This window comes from Lepisosteus platostomus, chromosome 23 (genome assembly GCF_059453375.1).
Source record: "Lepisosteus platostomus isolate fLepPlt1 chromosome 23, fLepPlt1.hap1, whole genome shotgun sequence".
NCBI lineage: Eukaryota > Metazoa > Chordata > Actinopteri > Semionotiformes > Lepisosteidae > Lepisosteus > Lepisosteus platostomus.
This window is the reverse complement of record NC_142633.1, coordinates 12,907,843-12,924,148: the sequence shown is the minus strand read 5'-3', so window position 1 is coordinate 12,924,148 and position 16,306 is coordinate 12,907,843. Positions and strand designations below refer to the sequence as shown.

Below are 16,306 nucleotides of genomic sequence, written 5' to 3'. Positions count from 1 at the left end.
ACCACAGTGACAAATGCCTGGTACTACACTTATTCCAACACCGCCAGCAAGTCTGTTTTTTTCCCCCTACACTTTAAGCATCTTGCTTTATGACCTTCTAAGATCCTAGCTCTTCCATGATGCATCCCTCTTGGGAAAGACTGCATGGCCTTCCCCCTAATTTGCTCTTCACTTGGTTTTACTCATACAAGTCACTAGCTAATTAGGACTGGAGTTGTCAACATGATTAACTCCCTATCACTCAGTTCTTAATCTTCACTTATTACTCATTAACAGCCAGGGAATGGAGTCACAAAAACTACTTCAACTCAAGTCTCCACTCTTACTCTTCACTAACATACAGTAACTCTCCTCATCACTAGCTATCCCAGCTGATCCTGGTTGGCTAGGGACTCCTCCTTGTAGCTAACACTTGCTGTCCTGACAGAAGCATCTACCAGTTTGTTTCTATAACCCCTGAAACTACAAGACCACTTTTCCCACAGACAAGTCCCAGGGAATTATCAGGACTCAACTTGTGTTATCTAGACTGCTAGACCATATAGCAAGACCCTTCTTCCTTCTAGCTGTTCTTATAAGCCTCTTAATTAGCTCAGAGGCGTGGCCAGTCCCACACAGAGCCTATCACACCAGCTCTTTTCACTCATGTGGAATTTCACCACCTTTGACTGCCAGTTACTCAATCAAGCCAGCTGTGCCTCATTGTGCAGGTTTTTTCCAATTAGCAGGCAGCTTTCCATAAAACCACCTCTCACTGCTTCATCACCATTTTTAACTTCACTTGGTCAAAAGCTCATTATTTAGAGAGATTGCCCCCAAAAGACAATTCAAAATATCCCTAACATGGATCGAGCTTTGTTGATATTTAATTATTTTTATGGAAATAATTATACAACCTAAATTATATTAAATTACATGATATGTGTAAGTCTTAAATATTAACCACACCTGAAGTTTATATAATGGACCTAGACACAGTATTAGTATTGTGCTGGTTTAACTTTCAAGGCTGCAATATGGCTGTAATTGATTTGAAATAGAAGTTTAAGTAGATTATTTTAGCAGTGAAAGCTTAGTCATCAGTTATGATTTGGATTACAGGGTTTTTAAAACAATTTTCATAATATTGGCTTACTTTAGATGACCAAGGCGAAAGCCAAAATCATTCTACTTAAAGTTACCCATTAATGCCAATTCTATTTTCTGCGTCAGCATCAGCAAACTGCAATACACTTATTGTTGCACCTTTTCATACCAAGAAACTTATATTTGATGTCAATGTTTTTATTACGGTACCAATTTAAAATCCAGTCCACTTTATCTAAGATAATCAAGTCTTCAGGTTATTGTGTTCATGTCTCTTACATGCTAGCTCGTCAGGACAAGGAAATCCATACAGACACCTCTAACCATATCATATCAATTCTGATTTTCAGATTTATGTATAATAGTATGACAATGAAAGTACAGAAACAGACAGTAATGAGTTCAGAAGCCTGGAGCAGGCTGTATCTGTTTATTATATGGTGCATTACACACATTTTATAATTCTTGCACATACTGGTAGTGATTCAAGCCTCTAAAAATAAAAATACTCTCAAGATTAAATAAGATAGTGCTTTTACCTTTAATCTTAAATACACATTCAGGTGCTTTGGTATGCAGCACTGAAACATAAATAATATTCAAAAAGACAAAGCCATTCAAGTAAAACTGAAACAGTTCTTCCCTGTTCACAGGACTAATTTAATTTAGCTAATTATGATATATGGGTTCCAAGGTTTTCCTCTAATGTTTCTACTGTATCTCTTGAGCTCATTCCTTCATGTGAGAGCCGAGACATGTGAAAGGTCATTGCTGACATTTCTTCTCCACCTGCCTCTTGGCCTTGTTCTGCAGGTAGCGCACTTTCCCTTCTTCGAAGCGTTTCTTCTCCTCCTCAGTTTCAAGCTGTGAAGATATGCAATTAAAAGGAAATTAACACAAAATATACTCTTCTGGCTTCACACAACTCTATATCTGTTTATGCCCTACCCAATACCAGGTGAAGTGCACAGAGGCACCAGGTCTACTCTAAGTTTTCAGAATGGGTATGGAAGTTTTCATGATGAGAAACCCTCACTACCATTTCCTACAGCACCCCTCTAGCCAAGGTTTCTATTCTTTGTGATTTCTGTTCATGTGAATTTCAAGTCTTGCACAGCTTCTCAACTCCATAGACTAACTAGTGACTTTGACTATGTTTGTCAAAGCAGCAACACAAGCAGGAGTTGTTGTTTTTTTTGTGTTTTTGAGCAGTAGGGTGTTCCTGTCATTCAGTCAAAGGGAAATGAAATGTTCTTAAAGTTATTTGTTTTGTTCTGGCATTGCTATAATTATATTTAATGAACGTTAAGATTAGGATATAAAAGACTGAATGGAAAAGAACACAAATCTCCAGAGAGTCACAGAAGGAATTTAAAATTGTAAAAGAAACCAGAGCTGTCCTCTCTGTTTCTGAATTTAAACCAGATGATGTGGGTTTAGCACTGTTAACAGAAAGCGAGCATGTAAGTTTAAATATGCATGGATGAGTAATATACTGGTTGTTATTGCTTTATTACTGATGTCCTCAGTGTCCAACCAAATCTTCCTAGGTATAATCTGTCATCTAGCTGCTTCAGTTTTTATTATTTGCCTTACAACTTGCTTTAGCTAAAACGACTCCAGAGTGATGTGAGAAAATAAACAGGACTTCAGAGAACTGTCAGCTGCATAACACTTTCCCGTTGGTCAGCCTTGACAGTTCCTTTCACAAGCCACCTTGTTTTGCACAACTGTGTCATAGAATGCCGACAAGTATTTCCAGCAAAACAAAACAGAAACTCAGTGAAAGAACTCAAAAGAAGATGCTGCAATATGTAGGCACGAAATGAGAGAAAATGCATTGCAGAAGAGTTTCAGATGATAGAAAGTGTGCTGGATTAAGGGGGGGGCTGTCACCCACACTAAGACGTCCCAGCCATCACCACCCCTCACCTCCTCCGCTGTGCCACCCTCTCATTATCTCCTAGCTGCTGTAAATCGGATTGCTTATGCCATGCAACCGGGAAGCCCTAAATGAGGGAGCCAAATAAACAATCCCTTTGTGCCTCTGATGTCCCCAGGCTGTGTGATGTGCACACTGGCTTTGTACCTGCGCTCCTGTTGTCTTTGTTGTGCCACACTGAGACTCCTCCTTCTCTACCGGCCCACTCGCTGGTGCGTAAGGCTCCTGAGTCATCTCCCACATCAGCTCCGTTTCACACCATTAAGAGGTCCTCTGTGTGTGGGCTTTTCCAGCTAATGAACTGACTTCACTCAAGCTTCTTCTCTCCGCAGAGATTAAGGAACAGTTCCCTGTCTCCAGCACGGTGGGAGCTGAGATAATGCTGTGTTTCAGCTTGTATAGCAAACCCATCTCTGCCAGGATATGTTGGATGTACACTAAGGCAACTTTTATAAAAGAGCATGAATAAGATGAACAAATCCTTACTGGTTTTGTGTTATCATTATAGTTCTTATTGTTCAGTTAGTGTTAAATACAAAAAAAATTGTATAATCATAATACATGTTCATCTTAGATGACAGAGGAAGTTTTCCTATTCAGCAGAATAAAATAATCCACCTTAGCATTTGTTTGCAGGCTAGATACTGTATGGGTAGTTTTTTTTGTAGTTTTTGAACATTGTAAGTGATCTAATTAGAATATTAGAACATTAATTACTGTGGATTGAATCAAACCTGTGCTTTTTAGGAAAGCTTTTGAGCAGACAGCGAAAAGCTTTGTGGTAGAGCAAATGGTTGTCTCTTTTTGGTGTTTCAATAAAGTTTTTGGAGCCTGATAATGAACACAGTGAGTCTACATTTACTTTTCAGAGTTTGGTTTTGACCTGGCACCTTAAAGAATTGACATGCAGGAGTTTATTATTTTTTCAATAAGCTGTGCTAAAACTAACTCAAAGAGATGAATGCAAGTCAAAACAGAGCTTGATGAAAATGCACTGTGCAGCATAGGGGGCTGTACAGTCTCTCGCTGGACTTCATGCTTAATTGAAAACAGCACTAAATAAACCCAGCTCAATCAGCATGTGCTATCCAAGATCGGAGTTGAAAATGACTGATGGAGATTGGCAGATTGGAGATGAGTGAATTCATGTAGAAAACAAGGCACAATGATGAAGGCAGTGAATGGTGTTGATAGAAAGGAGTATTCACAGAAATATTATAGTGTAGGTCTCATGAAATAATGTTTCAGTTGAGGCCTGTTCTTGGTCAACTGAAGGTGGGTTCAAATACTGCATTATAGGCATAGAACTTTGGAACTAGGAACTTTATACTAGGTCACAACATGTGCCCTGCTTCTCTATCTCTTACTGTGTACTTACATGAAAAATAACACAGGGAAAAAACATAATCCCAGTCATCAATAACTTTAATTCAGTTTAAAGAGAGTGAAAAAAGACTTTGAGAGCCTAACAAAACAAGATCTATTAGGAATTACAAGAAATAACTGATGTTGCAAGACTTTGAGGAGTGCAAAAATTAATAAAAACTAAGGTAACCCGACGCAATATGATTATTGAAATAAAAGGTAGACAAGATGCATATATTCAAAACAAGAGAACCTACCCAGACAGCAACCATTAATCCTACAGTACAACAGTCTGTGCTGAGGTTTTATTTATATCTGAAAGTCAAAGTTGTGAAACGGGAAAGCCGAGTAGCTTCCAAAATCATCACGAGTTCTATATTATAACAACTTGACTGACAGAATAATACTTGTGCTATGAAAGTAAAAATAAAACTTCTGTATTGAAAGACAAAGCAAAAGAAGCTTTTTTGAAAATCGTTTTTTGCCTTACCCTCACCACTATCCCCTGATCTCTCAAATATACATTTACAAATGGCTTCTTAGAAAAACTGCATGACAGATATTGCACCATATTATACAGTTAATTTTTGTAACTCTCACATTACCATAACCTTTCACATCGAACTTGATGGAAAAGGAAAGCATTCAAACATTTTGTCACAAAATCTTTGAAATGCATGTGCAAAGTGTAGAGTCAATTTATTCATTGGATCAGTTGGTAACCACACTGCGTTTATGAACACATTCAACACAAGCTACCATTCAAAACAAGAAAGTCTTTGCACTAAATACAGTACTGCTACAATCATCCCAAGATGAGCTCAATCAAGCAGTAGGTATGCTTCAAACGGACATGTCCCAACAAGCTGTTGTAGACTACTTCAGATGTCACAGAAACCCCATCAGTGTACTTCTGAGACATTACAATTGGAGCTGTAATGTCAATGATAGGGCACATTCAAGACGTCCATGTGTAATGACACTGGCATAAGACAGATGGATCAGGGTCATGGTCCTCTGTAATCGCCTTCACACAGCTGCTTCAAGAGCAAGAACACTACCTAGCAAGTGACTGATGGATTTTGTGAGTTGCAATTTTAATTGATGTTATAGGGCCCACGACTCAAGACTCGCATTACTGAGGTGTGTGCACTGTTTCAGGCATGTGTCAACCATTTTAGATTTAGTTATTTTTGGTATGTCTTAAACCTAAACAATAAAACATGTATTTTTCAGGCTGTGTGTACAATATATTATATATGGATGGCCTGGTGGCAAAGTAATTAGTAAAACTACTTCTTAGCCCTATTGTGCCATGGTCAGTTCTAGCCTCTGGTGTATGTTAGGGTGGAATTTGCACACTTAAGAGCAGTTGTGTGCTCACAGCTCTTGCCCTAAGCTTCTATGACAGAATCTGGCCAGTCTTTACTCTCACTGGAACCAATGGGTTTCCAATGATGGATGGAATGTACAGTACACACTGTATAAAGTATAAAAGTAAGTATTTTATAACAGCCAAGTCACAATATTTTACATTTCTGTTTCTTTTTCTGTAAATTGACTTTTGCAAAACCAAGAAACAAAGCCTCATGCAGGTATCGGGAAAATTGCTAACATATTAAAAGTGCTTCCTAATTTTAAAATTCAACACGGTGTTTGGACCTGAAATCTGTATCCCTTTTCACTGTGTAATCAGACTCTATGTGGCCAGAGAGGTTGAGTGCAACAAAATAGCAAACGTATTAAACATAGTCTTCTAAAGTGCAAGGTTATCCAACTAGAATCATTACAGCATTCACACTGTACATAGAGAGATATCAGAGACTGTTGCCCAGTAATTGGCACCATTCACATGCTTATTAACAACCACCTTGTTAAAAACAACTTAAATTTGCTTTTTGATCTGGTATGGCATTGCTTTTTTTCTCTACACCTGTATATTGCATCACTGGTAATTAAAGAGAGACTGAAGAAATTAGGAACCAGAAGGTTCCAGCTTTCTGGCCAGACATTCACTAAATCCAATGGTTTTTAAATATGAGGTGGGCGTTTTTCATGGCACTCATGACCTCCTGCTCCTGTTGGGAAACAAGTGTGTGAAGAAATGAAGGTGACTTTGTGCCTGAGATGAATACCTCTATACTAAGCACCAGGGTTTTGCAAAATTGTGTCTGAAGTGCATCTCTGTTTCTTTAGTACCAGGTTAGACCTGACAGTGTGCTCAACATATCTACTCTTTTTTAGTTTTAATCACACTGACACACATACTGGCATGAAAACTTAACCAGCGTCCTCCCCTTCCAATTCCTGCTGTAAGCTAACAATCCACCTTGTGGATTTGTGCCATATGGCTTACAGTATCTAAACCCTTAATTTTTTCACCTTGACTCTGGTGTTTTTTTGGCAAGCAGCGTGTTTTTGATCAGTCCAGCATGAAGTCGAAACTCTCAGGCTTCTCTGCATCATTGTACCCCAATCCTTTTGTACCTGCGTTGCTCCATGCAAAGCCTGACATTTCTCACCTGTCTCTTTACATGCAAAAAAATAGAGAAAGAAATCCAGGGAGAACTTCCCACTTAATTAATGAAGATCAGTGACTCTGACAGCATCCTGTAGAGGACATAATAATCTCTTACTGAAAGCCCAAGGGTTTATGAATTTCTTAATTACAGAGATCTAACATGGAACTTTGCTCCTCTTCATAATAGAAATCAAGTGGGATCTTTGGACAGTAATGAGGGCAATTAAAACACATGTCTCTGTTGTTAATTAAAAAAGAGCACAATCACTGCATTTCAGTGGGGTAGTTGCGTGAATCTGTCACAAGAAATCTGACGGAAAAGTCTTATGTGCCTAAAACATAATGTTGTGCCAAATAATGTATCCCACCCCATGAAAATCCAAATGATACAAATGATGCAAAGGTCTGATCAGGAGAATCAGAAATCAAAAGAAACATTGTGTCATGCCTTGCCTGCACACAACACTTCATGAGGGGTGCAAATTGGGGACAATTTATTGATTCCTGAACACTGATCCCACGACTTATCACTCAGAAACCCAAAGCACTAACCATTACTTCACAATGCTGCTATAGAACACTTCCTCACATGTCTAAAAATATAAGGTTAGGAATTGGTTTACCATAGGAATAAAATACTTTTTCATAACATTCTGCTTTCCAGAAAATACCTGATGTCGATTTCATGTCCAGAATTTAAGGCTGAATTAAGGAAGATTTCAGCCCTGAATGTAAATAGATGGCATTCATCTACAATACTTAACAGCAAAATAACATTGTGGAAGAGGAAATTCTTCTATTAAATTAACATTCTAAACCCTGCTGGTATTGTAGATATCCACAAATAGTGTTCAATTCAGAAATGTTCTTTCTCAAGTATTCTTGCCTAATTACTTTTCAAATTATAGAGCTCCTGTTCTCCTGCAATTTCAATTATGAGTAAAAGCTCTTTCTTCTGTTAACCTTCAATAAAAAATGAGCACTTTTTACCACCTCAGAAAATTCAAATAGCTGATTACTAAATACACAGCGTGAAGGTTGGAGAACACCGAGGAGATTTAAAGTACCATATAAAAACAAAAATTCAGAAATTTCTGAGACGGAAGTCAGATTCTATTTTAGGGCAGGCGGAGGTATCGTGGGTGAAAAATGAGGCTTGATCAGATATAGATAGGGAAAATATATTCTAAAAATACCCTTTTTCTAATTGACTGAAACTGAATCTTGCTTGCCATCTCAGCAGGTTACTACAGAAACAGTAAAACAATGCCGTATTATCAGTTGTTCCACTGCATATGCATGCCTAGTTTTGCAAGCCAGGTTGGCACATGGTCTTTAAAACTGAGAGACGGGAACAAATATTATAAATACAAAGTTTAAACATAAACATTCTGATATCAGAAGATAAGCTTTTATTGCTGTGATTTATTATTGTACAAACTGTTCTTATGTGCAGTAATTCTTTACTGAACTAACAAAATTCAATCTTTGTTGGAAGCAGGCCATCATATAGCACTTTATTACATTTTTAAGTTGGACAATAATGTCAAGGCACATTTATAATGGGGTCTTCAGGAAGTGTATATGGAATGTGACAGGGAAATTTAGGGTAATGATGCTGTGTCGCCTTCTTTTGCACAGACTTGGGTGGTAAGCATTCACACAAAAAGAACAGCAAAATGGCTTGTTACTTCAATGACATCTCAATTAGCCTCAGGCTCAATGCTCTTTGAGACTGGCCTGCAGTCTGCGTATATTCAGATAATAGAAAATTGTTACAAGGTCATTTGAGGAAAGCCGTTTATATAAAAAAAAGGAAACAGTATCTTGGCACTAATGCTATCAATTTTGTGTGCGTGCCTAATGCAGTCCTTCATGGACTGAGGAGAGTGAGTCATGTGACAAGCTGAGCAAATGTTAAGTAACCTAATGGCACTAATCAAGGGATCTTCACACATCTGTGAGGAGCAAAAAATAAAAATGCAAAGGAGCAAGTAATAGGTTTACTCCATGCTGAAAAGAGAAGAAAGAAAACACGTTTCGGCTGTGGAAGAAGGCTCCACAGCCGAAATGTTATGTTTTCTTTCGTCTCTTTTCAGCATGGAATAAACCTATTACTTGCTCCTTTGCAGCCTATGCATGCTGACACAGCTACCCACCTGAAAAAATGAAAATGCCTTCTGTCTAGAGGATGTATTTTCAAATGAAGTGCTTATTATTAGCTAGTGCATTTTTCTTTTCTTTTCGCAAAGCCTTTCACTAAGCCACGTCTATCTTTATAATTATTGATATTAATATTAATTAGTTCAATTGTCAGATCACACCGCTAGAGAAGACAGAACTGTCGTGTTCCCACAATTCATTGCAACTGCTGTTCTTAACTCCCACCCTAACATGAAAATGGTGACTTCTAATGTGTCTACAGTAGCTTTACAAATGTGTGAACAATATACTGTATTTTCTAACATGAACTGCTTTAGGACAGTGCTGCTGAGTGCGAATAAAATAGCACTCAAAACTGCCATCATGATGAGGCACTTTTCCCACTTTGCAACACAAGAAGTGGATTGAAGTAAAACAGGTTCATTAAACCAGCGAAGGTGCAAAAACAACATTAATTACCTGCACCTGTTGCTGTGGCTGTAAACAGAAGAGGACTACGCTGCTAGGATCACTTGTGGGAAATGATTATTACAGCACACATGTTCTTTCTGGCCTTTGTGTGTCCACTCAGCCCGCGTGCCCTACAGTGAGCAGAGCTGTGGCTGAGCACCAGGAATCCTTAGGGTCAGACCGTGTTTCATCAACAGATTGAAATAAAGTCTGGAAAACACTGCTTTTAACAAATGAGGGTTTTCTTTCTTCCTGAGAGCTATATAGTCTTCTGACTGAGACAATTCCTAAATAACTTCTCATTAAAATGCAAAATCATTTCATTCACTAATAATTTAGAAGGTTATTTTAGTGTTACAGCCCCTGTACAGAACGTACACTTGTTGACTAATACACCGAAAATTAAAGAGAGACTGAAAAAATTAAAGTGTACGAATAAGTGCCCCAATCCATATTGTGATATTGGTTGTATAACATATTTCTCAGTCTATGGACATGTGATGTATTGTACAAATCATCGTGGTCTAACTCCAGTCCTAGGAACATCCTCACCTGGAGGTTTTGTTCAAAAAAAAGGTCGATAAGATTTGGCTGTTATTGACCTCAGTCAGCTCATTAGTGGCTTAATTGGATCATTGACCTACCTGTATGTCTCCAAGCTCTTCAGGTGCTGCCGCAAAGCCTACTATAAGTGAACCAGGTGCTTGTTCAACAGTAGGTGCCACCGTAAAGCAAACAGAGGGAGTCAATGGGTTCTGCTTGCAATTTTGTGTCCCAGCTCACATTTTATTTATAAAAAATGATGCAGTAAATCAAGTCATGGAAGGAGCGAAAAAGGCCACTTCAATATTTCCCTAGAAATAAAGAATTGTTATGATGTTTAGGAGCTCACCATTGACAATCCTAAAGAAACCAGACTCCTTAAAAGTTGCTGGATTGGCTCACACCTCTAGCGAGACACCTTGCCTGCAGACCGAAGAGTCAGAGTAACAGATGTCTGAACAGAAGGACAAAGACATGCTTTCAGGGAACAAGAGGAGCACCACTGTTTCTTAAAAAAGGCACGCAGAAAAACACATCCTTAAGGGTGTTGAAAATTCCAGACATCACATGTTGGGGGTGTTGGGGGTGGGGGAGGGTCTGTAAAAAACAAAATCTGTTTTATATCCTTTTTCTGACCGTTCCCCCCAGGCAAATTATAATTTCACAATGAAAAATGATATCGTTCTCCCTCTCCCATTCCCTTTTTACTGTTTTTTTTTCCCTATGAATTTTAAACAGAAAAGGGAATACAATAGGACAATTGTGTGGAGGTTGCCTGAATAATTTATGGAGAGACAGCTAAGAACACTTTGCCAAAGACCATGTATCATGCTGGCTCAAATTTCCTTTTGAGAGGCAGACTCAATACAGGGGTCAGAAACAGCGACGGCGTGGCTTAAAACCAGTAGTTTAATTACTACCCATTCTCACTGACCACAAAATCCTCTTTACACACCTCGGAAAGTAAATATTGGGCTTACATTTGTTTTGAAAATAAAGAAAGCTCCTGCTGCAGCTCCCAGCTGGCAGCATGAAGTTGGGGCAGCTTGAATGTGTAATACTCTCTATAACCCCCCAGTGACTGCTGCCCTTTGATTTCCTCTATGGAAAAAGTGATTTATCAGTACGGATCCGCATTAAGCATGCATGATACTCTGTGATCTGCATTAGATACTGATTAGACTGTATATCCAGTTTCAGCATACTCCCTCTGAAAAGGGGGCATTTGAGGTGTAAAGCACTGACTGTAAACCCCCTGACACAGACATTCAAATACAAGATGTGGTCTATGTTTATTTCCCCCATGAAATTAATAGATAAAAAGCACATTCCATTCCCAAGGTATAATATTGAAACCGGAAAGCTGAATGGGATTCATGATCAAACTTAATTTTGAAAAGCAAATTTCATTTTCTTGGAGGTTCTCCTGTTGGTATTTTCCCATTGCTGAAACTAATAGCTTTAGTGCCTCTCAGAGAGATGCATGGTCAAAGTGCCATAAAGTAATAGTACAGATCCAGTTGAGGAACACAAATAGCCTGTGCACACTAACCCTACAGTGCTGCCAACAGTTTGATTGTTAAATTGTTTCATTCCCAGAGTGAAGCTCAGTGTCTTTACATCCTTGATCGTATGTTAAAGGAGGCTTGCACACACAATCAGATCAGACTTTCCCAGGTGTTGATTAAGCAAGATGATATCATGTTTAACCAATTGGTAGCCTGTTGGCACAGTGGGCAAAATAATGAAAAACAGGCTTTAAATGCAGAGCCGTGAATCGGGAAAAAGGAATGGATGATATACCCTAGATGGACGAATTCTTTAAAATGGATATTTTGAAAATAAAAACACTGAAAAAATCCTGAGTGCAAAAGACATAAACCAGGTGACTACTGCAATCTTCTGTCACATAAAAAACAGGTTATCAGGAAAGAAAGATGAAAGGAAAACAATTTAAGAAACTAACCAATATGTATGATTAGAGGACTTGATAGTTTGAGATTCCTTTATTCTACCTCGACTCTTTCTAATTACTGAGGGAAAGTTCTAATGAGCCACAGTAACCAAAGGAAAAGTTTATAAGAAGTGGAGTTTTTGGAGCTGAACTATCTGCAGGAGCACCAGGGCAGACAGTTTGAATAGCAGTGTAGCACAAATTATTTTCATTACAGCTGAAGCATTCAGAAGAGTTTTCTTTCATCTTTTTTTTCTTTCCTTTCCAGAAAAGCACCAATTGCCTCTGCAGGGTCCTCTGATGTACTGCAGTTTGTACAATTGAGCTTTGCCTTACACAGCTAAGCTAGCCAGTTATTGAAACAATGGATAAATAATTCTACATAAATAAGTTCAGTCATGAACATGGTTTTACTCTACTCATGTACTTACTATTATTAAGAACTCAGTTTTATATCAAGCATCATTCTTTTCTTAATATTAAGTTCCTATTTCTAGAAAAAAAACAGTCCAAATAATCTTATAGGCATCAATTTTTTATTCTTTATACATACATCCAAGATAAGTCAAATCAACTACCTGCACATCAACTGCAAATTACAAAGTCGGAATCTGATGGTGGCATTTTGTCAGACTGCAGGTTCTTGCTTCTACTCAATGGAAACCTGCCATCAAGTATTGGGTTTGGCATTTGTGACTAGCTGAAGCTGAAGCTTTGATTTAAAATCTGGCTATAGTCTTACTGTGATTTTGAAGTAATGAACAGAAGAAGCCTGCAACATATTGCTTCCAACTTGCTTTGGCTTTTAAAATAGAAGCCGAACATCGTTACACAGCTTACAGGATTACTAATACTGGGCTTCGAGCAGGTTTGCCTTAATAAAACCGATGCTCCACAGCTGAAAACCAGCAGACACCCAGTGGTGAAAAGAATTGCAGTTCCACTATGCAGTGGCTTTCGTAGCGTGATTAATTACTAACCACTCCTGACTCAGCCATTAAACACCTCTCTTTATTTCAATTATAGTCTGAGTGGCGAGTGTCAAGACTTTTGCTTTCTATTTTTTTGTTCTCACTAATCATTTGCTTTTTGGTAAAAAATCTGTATACAGTAATATCCTTTTTCTACCTAACTGTAAAAACTAACCAAATACAATAAAGGGCAATAAAGGTCTGGTTCTAGATTGTATAAATTAGACATGCTCTCTTTCATACTTCTAATGGTTATACATATCCTCAGTTCTGCAGAAATGGACTACTAGACAAACCTAGTTTGGGGTTTGTGTAAAAATAAACTTATCTGTTTAGCTCCGTTTTTGCAGCTGACTTTCCATGTGTTGGATGCCTTTTCAGAATCTGTCCTTAATTAAAACTTGCAGTCTTTGCACGCAGAGCTCTTTAATAATACTTTCTGCATAGTTATCCACTTTAAGTTTACTAAAAGGAAGTTTGATAATGAAGGTAAGGCATGTATTCTTTCTGCCTACATAAAAATAATTTTGAAGGGCTCTTCAAAATGAACACATTGCAGCTGAAAATTCTAAAATATGAACAAACTAATGCGAATGAGTTTACTGCTTGTGTTGCCCTCAGAAAAGAAGTATCTTGTTTCTTGCTTTGGTGATACTCTTGGATATTCATTAGGGGCTGGAAGGCCAAATTTTGCCTCATTTTAAGTCCCAGCATGACATGAAAATGGTAATTAAATTTGTGGCATCTAATTTAATATTCCAATGAACTCCTTATTCCTCAAGACTTTACTGATAAAGTTTTGTGTACACACAATTTACCAAATTCTGAAAGATTCATGCTACAAGAATAAAAATGTTGTTTTTTTATGTAACGAACCAGAAAGTGCTGTCTGATTGTGATGCACAGCTTCATAATTGGAATAAAAAGAAGGGACTCTCATAATGTGCAAGAAAGTTCTGCAACATCATATTTAATGTGAAGCAATGGAATATAACTGATTAGGAGCAGGCACATCTTGGTGTTTTTTTTTAAAAAAACTGATTGATGTCCAGAAAATTCTGGGCAGCCTGATACATGATTATGAATGTCAATCATGTCTCTGCAGTACAATCCTCACATTGGATACAGACATTCCTGCAGGGAGCACAAGACTTCTAAAAAAGCTGAATGAAGTCCATCAAGGCATCAGCTACTAGGGCTACAAGCTATAGGAGGACGTGGAAGTAATATGGAAGGCTGTGTAAGAGTGCCAGAGGGCTTAGGGCACAATTCCGAGCACCTGTAGCTCTTGTCATTGATACATTTCTTTTGCAAAATGAAAAGGCATGTTATAATAATACTTAGGCAATTTAATACTAGGCATTTTCAAGGCATTTCTAAGGTGTTTAATCCAAGTTTTCCTACATTGATATAATAATGCCCTCACCCCCCACCCCAATCAAACTTCATACCTCACTAGAGTAAGCAGCCTGGCTAACACCCCAACTCTGTCCCCAATACCCTCACATCCAGTTCCCCCTGACAGGGCCTTCAGCTGATCTCACGGGGAGTCATGTGGAGACTGAGAAGAGAGTGAGCAGCTGAAGGCAAGAGCGGAGTGGCTCAGAATGAGGTAGCCAGCACAAACAACTACGCCAATGAAATTCCCGAGGGGGGGCGCTATTCTGGCACCTCATTTTGAAACAGTAGGCAAACAGCTTTGCCAAAGCCCAGTTTTGGACCTGAATGTATACAGACATAACTAAATAAGTGAGAGATAATTTAAACCTGGCGGGAATCATTTGATTGGCATAGCCCTCTTTGTTGCTCATTTAACATATTTCCATTTGATATGCGAGCACAGAGCTGAAGGAATTCAGTGTCCTCCTGCAGGGCTGAATTGACTGTATTGACTGACATTGACTTTTCAATTAAATTTGTACTGTTTGCATATGCATGGCCTCGTAAATTCTTCTGTGATGTTCTAAAACAAATCAAGACTCGGAAAATGTCACTGATGTTGGAAAAGCAATGTATCCCACACAAGGATGATCTACTAGTTTTCTCAGTAGCTCAGTAGTACATAACCAGCTGTCAGAGTGTACTTTCATAGTACAACAATGATGGATTATAATAATAATACAGTGTTGCAAAGGTTTGGTGTTACATGCTCTTTCATTATTTAAAATTTAACAACAAACCCCAGCTCCGAACCTTATTCACAGGCTATTTTCTGGTTTTCTTTTCATTTTCTTGATTAAATTTGTACATTTCTTCACAGCATAACTGTTTTGAACCCTATGACCCCAATGCAGCAGTCAATGCAGCAAGCAATGCATATGTCAATGCAGTAGTCCTGAGATGGTAAGAAAAAGCAAATTTGAACTGTTCTTGCTGACATTTCATGCCCGAGTCCCAGACTTCTGTCCCAGCCACTCTTACTCCGATTGGACAAAAGGTCTAACACCTCATCCTTATCTTGGAAAACCGCAGTCAATGATGTTTTATTTTCTGAAGGGACAAAAGAGCTTGTAAGGTAATCCCATGGCGCACAACTCTAGAAAGGTCAAATGTGTTGTTGAGGGGATGTGAGTGTCTGATTATTCACTGCCAGAGTAATGAACTATATGTGGGCAGGGAATGGCACGCTATCCAAAGAATAAAAGAAGGAGCTAGTGGTACAGCATTCTCATTAGCACCCCTTTAGACTACATTAAGAAAAAGATAAGATAAGATCACTTTACTGGCCATATACAATTTCTTGTATTAGGAATTTGTCTTTTCGCATACCCCAGCTTGCTCTCCATGAGACACACAGACAGGAAGAGAAGCTGGGGGTCAGAGCGCAGGGTCAGCCATGTATACAGCGCCCCCTGGAGCAGTTGGGGTTAAGGGCCTTGCTCAGGGGCCTCAATGGAGTAGGATTCCTCTGCCGGCTATGGGATACAAACCGGCAACCTTCCAGCCACAGGCACAGATCCTGAGCCACAGAGCCACCGCTCTGCCCAGCCACCACACTAGATGTGTTGCTGCATATCTGAGGTGCATGCTTGCTTTAATGTCTAACACTTGCTTGCTTTATTGTACATTAAAAGGGCTGGTTTGTGCAATGGAAGCTGCCTTTGTTATATTCTTCTTCACTTTTGTTTATTGCACCAGGAGCAATTTAATGGAACCCTTTATAAAACTATGACATCCAAGCACTGCATTAGGATGTCTTACTTCACTCTTCTGTTTTAGTGCTAACATTCTTCATCGTACAGTGTTACAGTATAAATGTGAAACTGCCATTAAAACTGTCTAACCTCATTCTTGGAACTGGCTTTCCAGTT

At 38.6% G+C, this 16,306-nt stretch overlaps 1 protein-coding gene across 8 annotated transcripts in view; it reads right to left on the bottom strand.

Moving 5' to 3' along the window:
• Window positions 1-1,483: 1,483 nt before the first annotated feature.
• The window catches only part of acot7 (acyl-CoA thioesterase 7), a 92,239-nt gene continuing 77,416 nt past the window's right edge, over window positions 1,484-16,306 (bottom strand). For all 8 annotated transcript variants that reach the window (XM_088617575.1, XM_088617580.1, XM_088617574.1 and 5 more), the window contains exon 9: window positions 1,484-1,950. In XM_088617575.1, coding sequence (XP_088473701.1) covers window positions 1,852-1,950 — 99 coding nt within the window. In that variant the 3' untranslated portion in view covers window positions 1,484-1,851. The remainder of the gene's footprint in view (window positions 1,951-16,306) is intronic.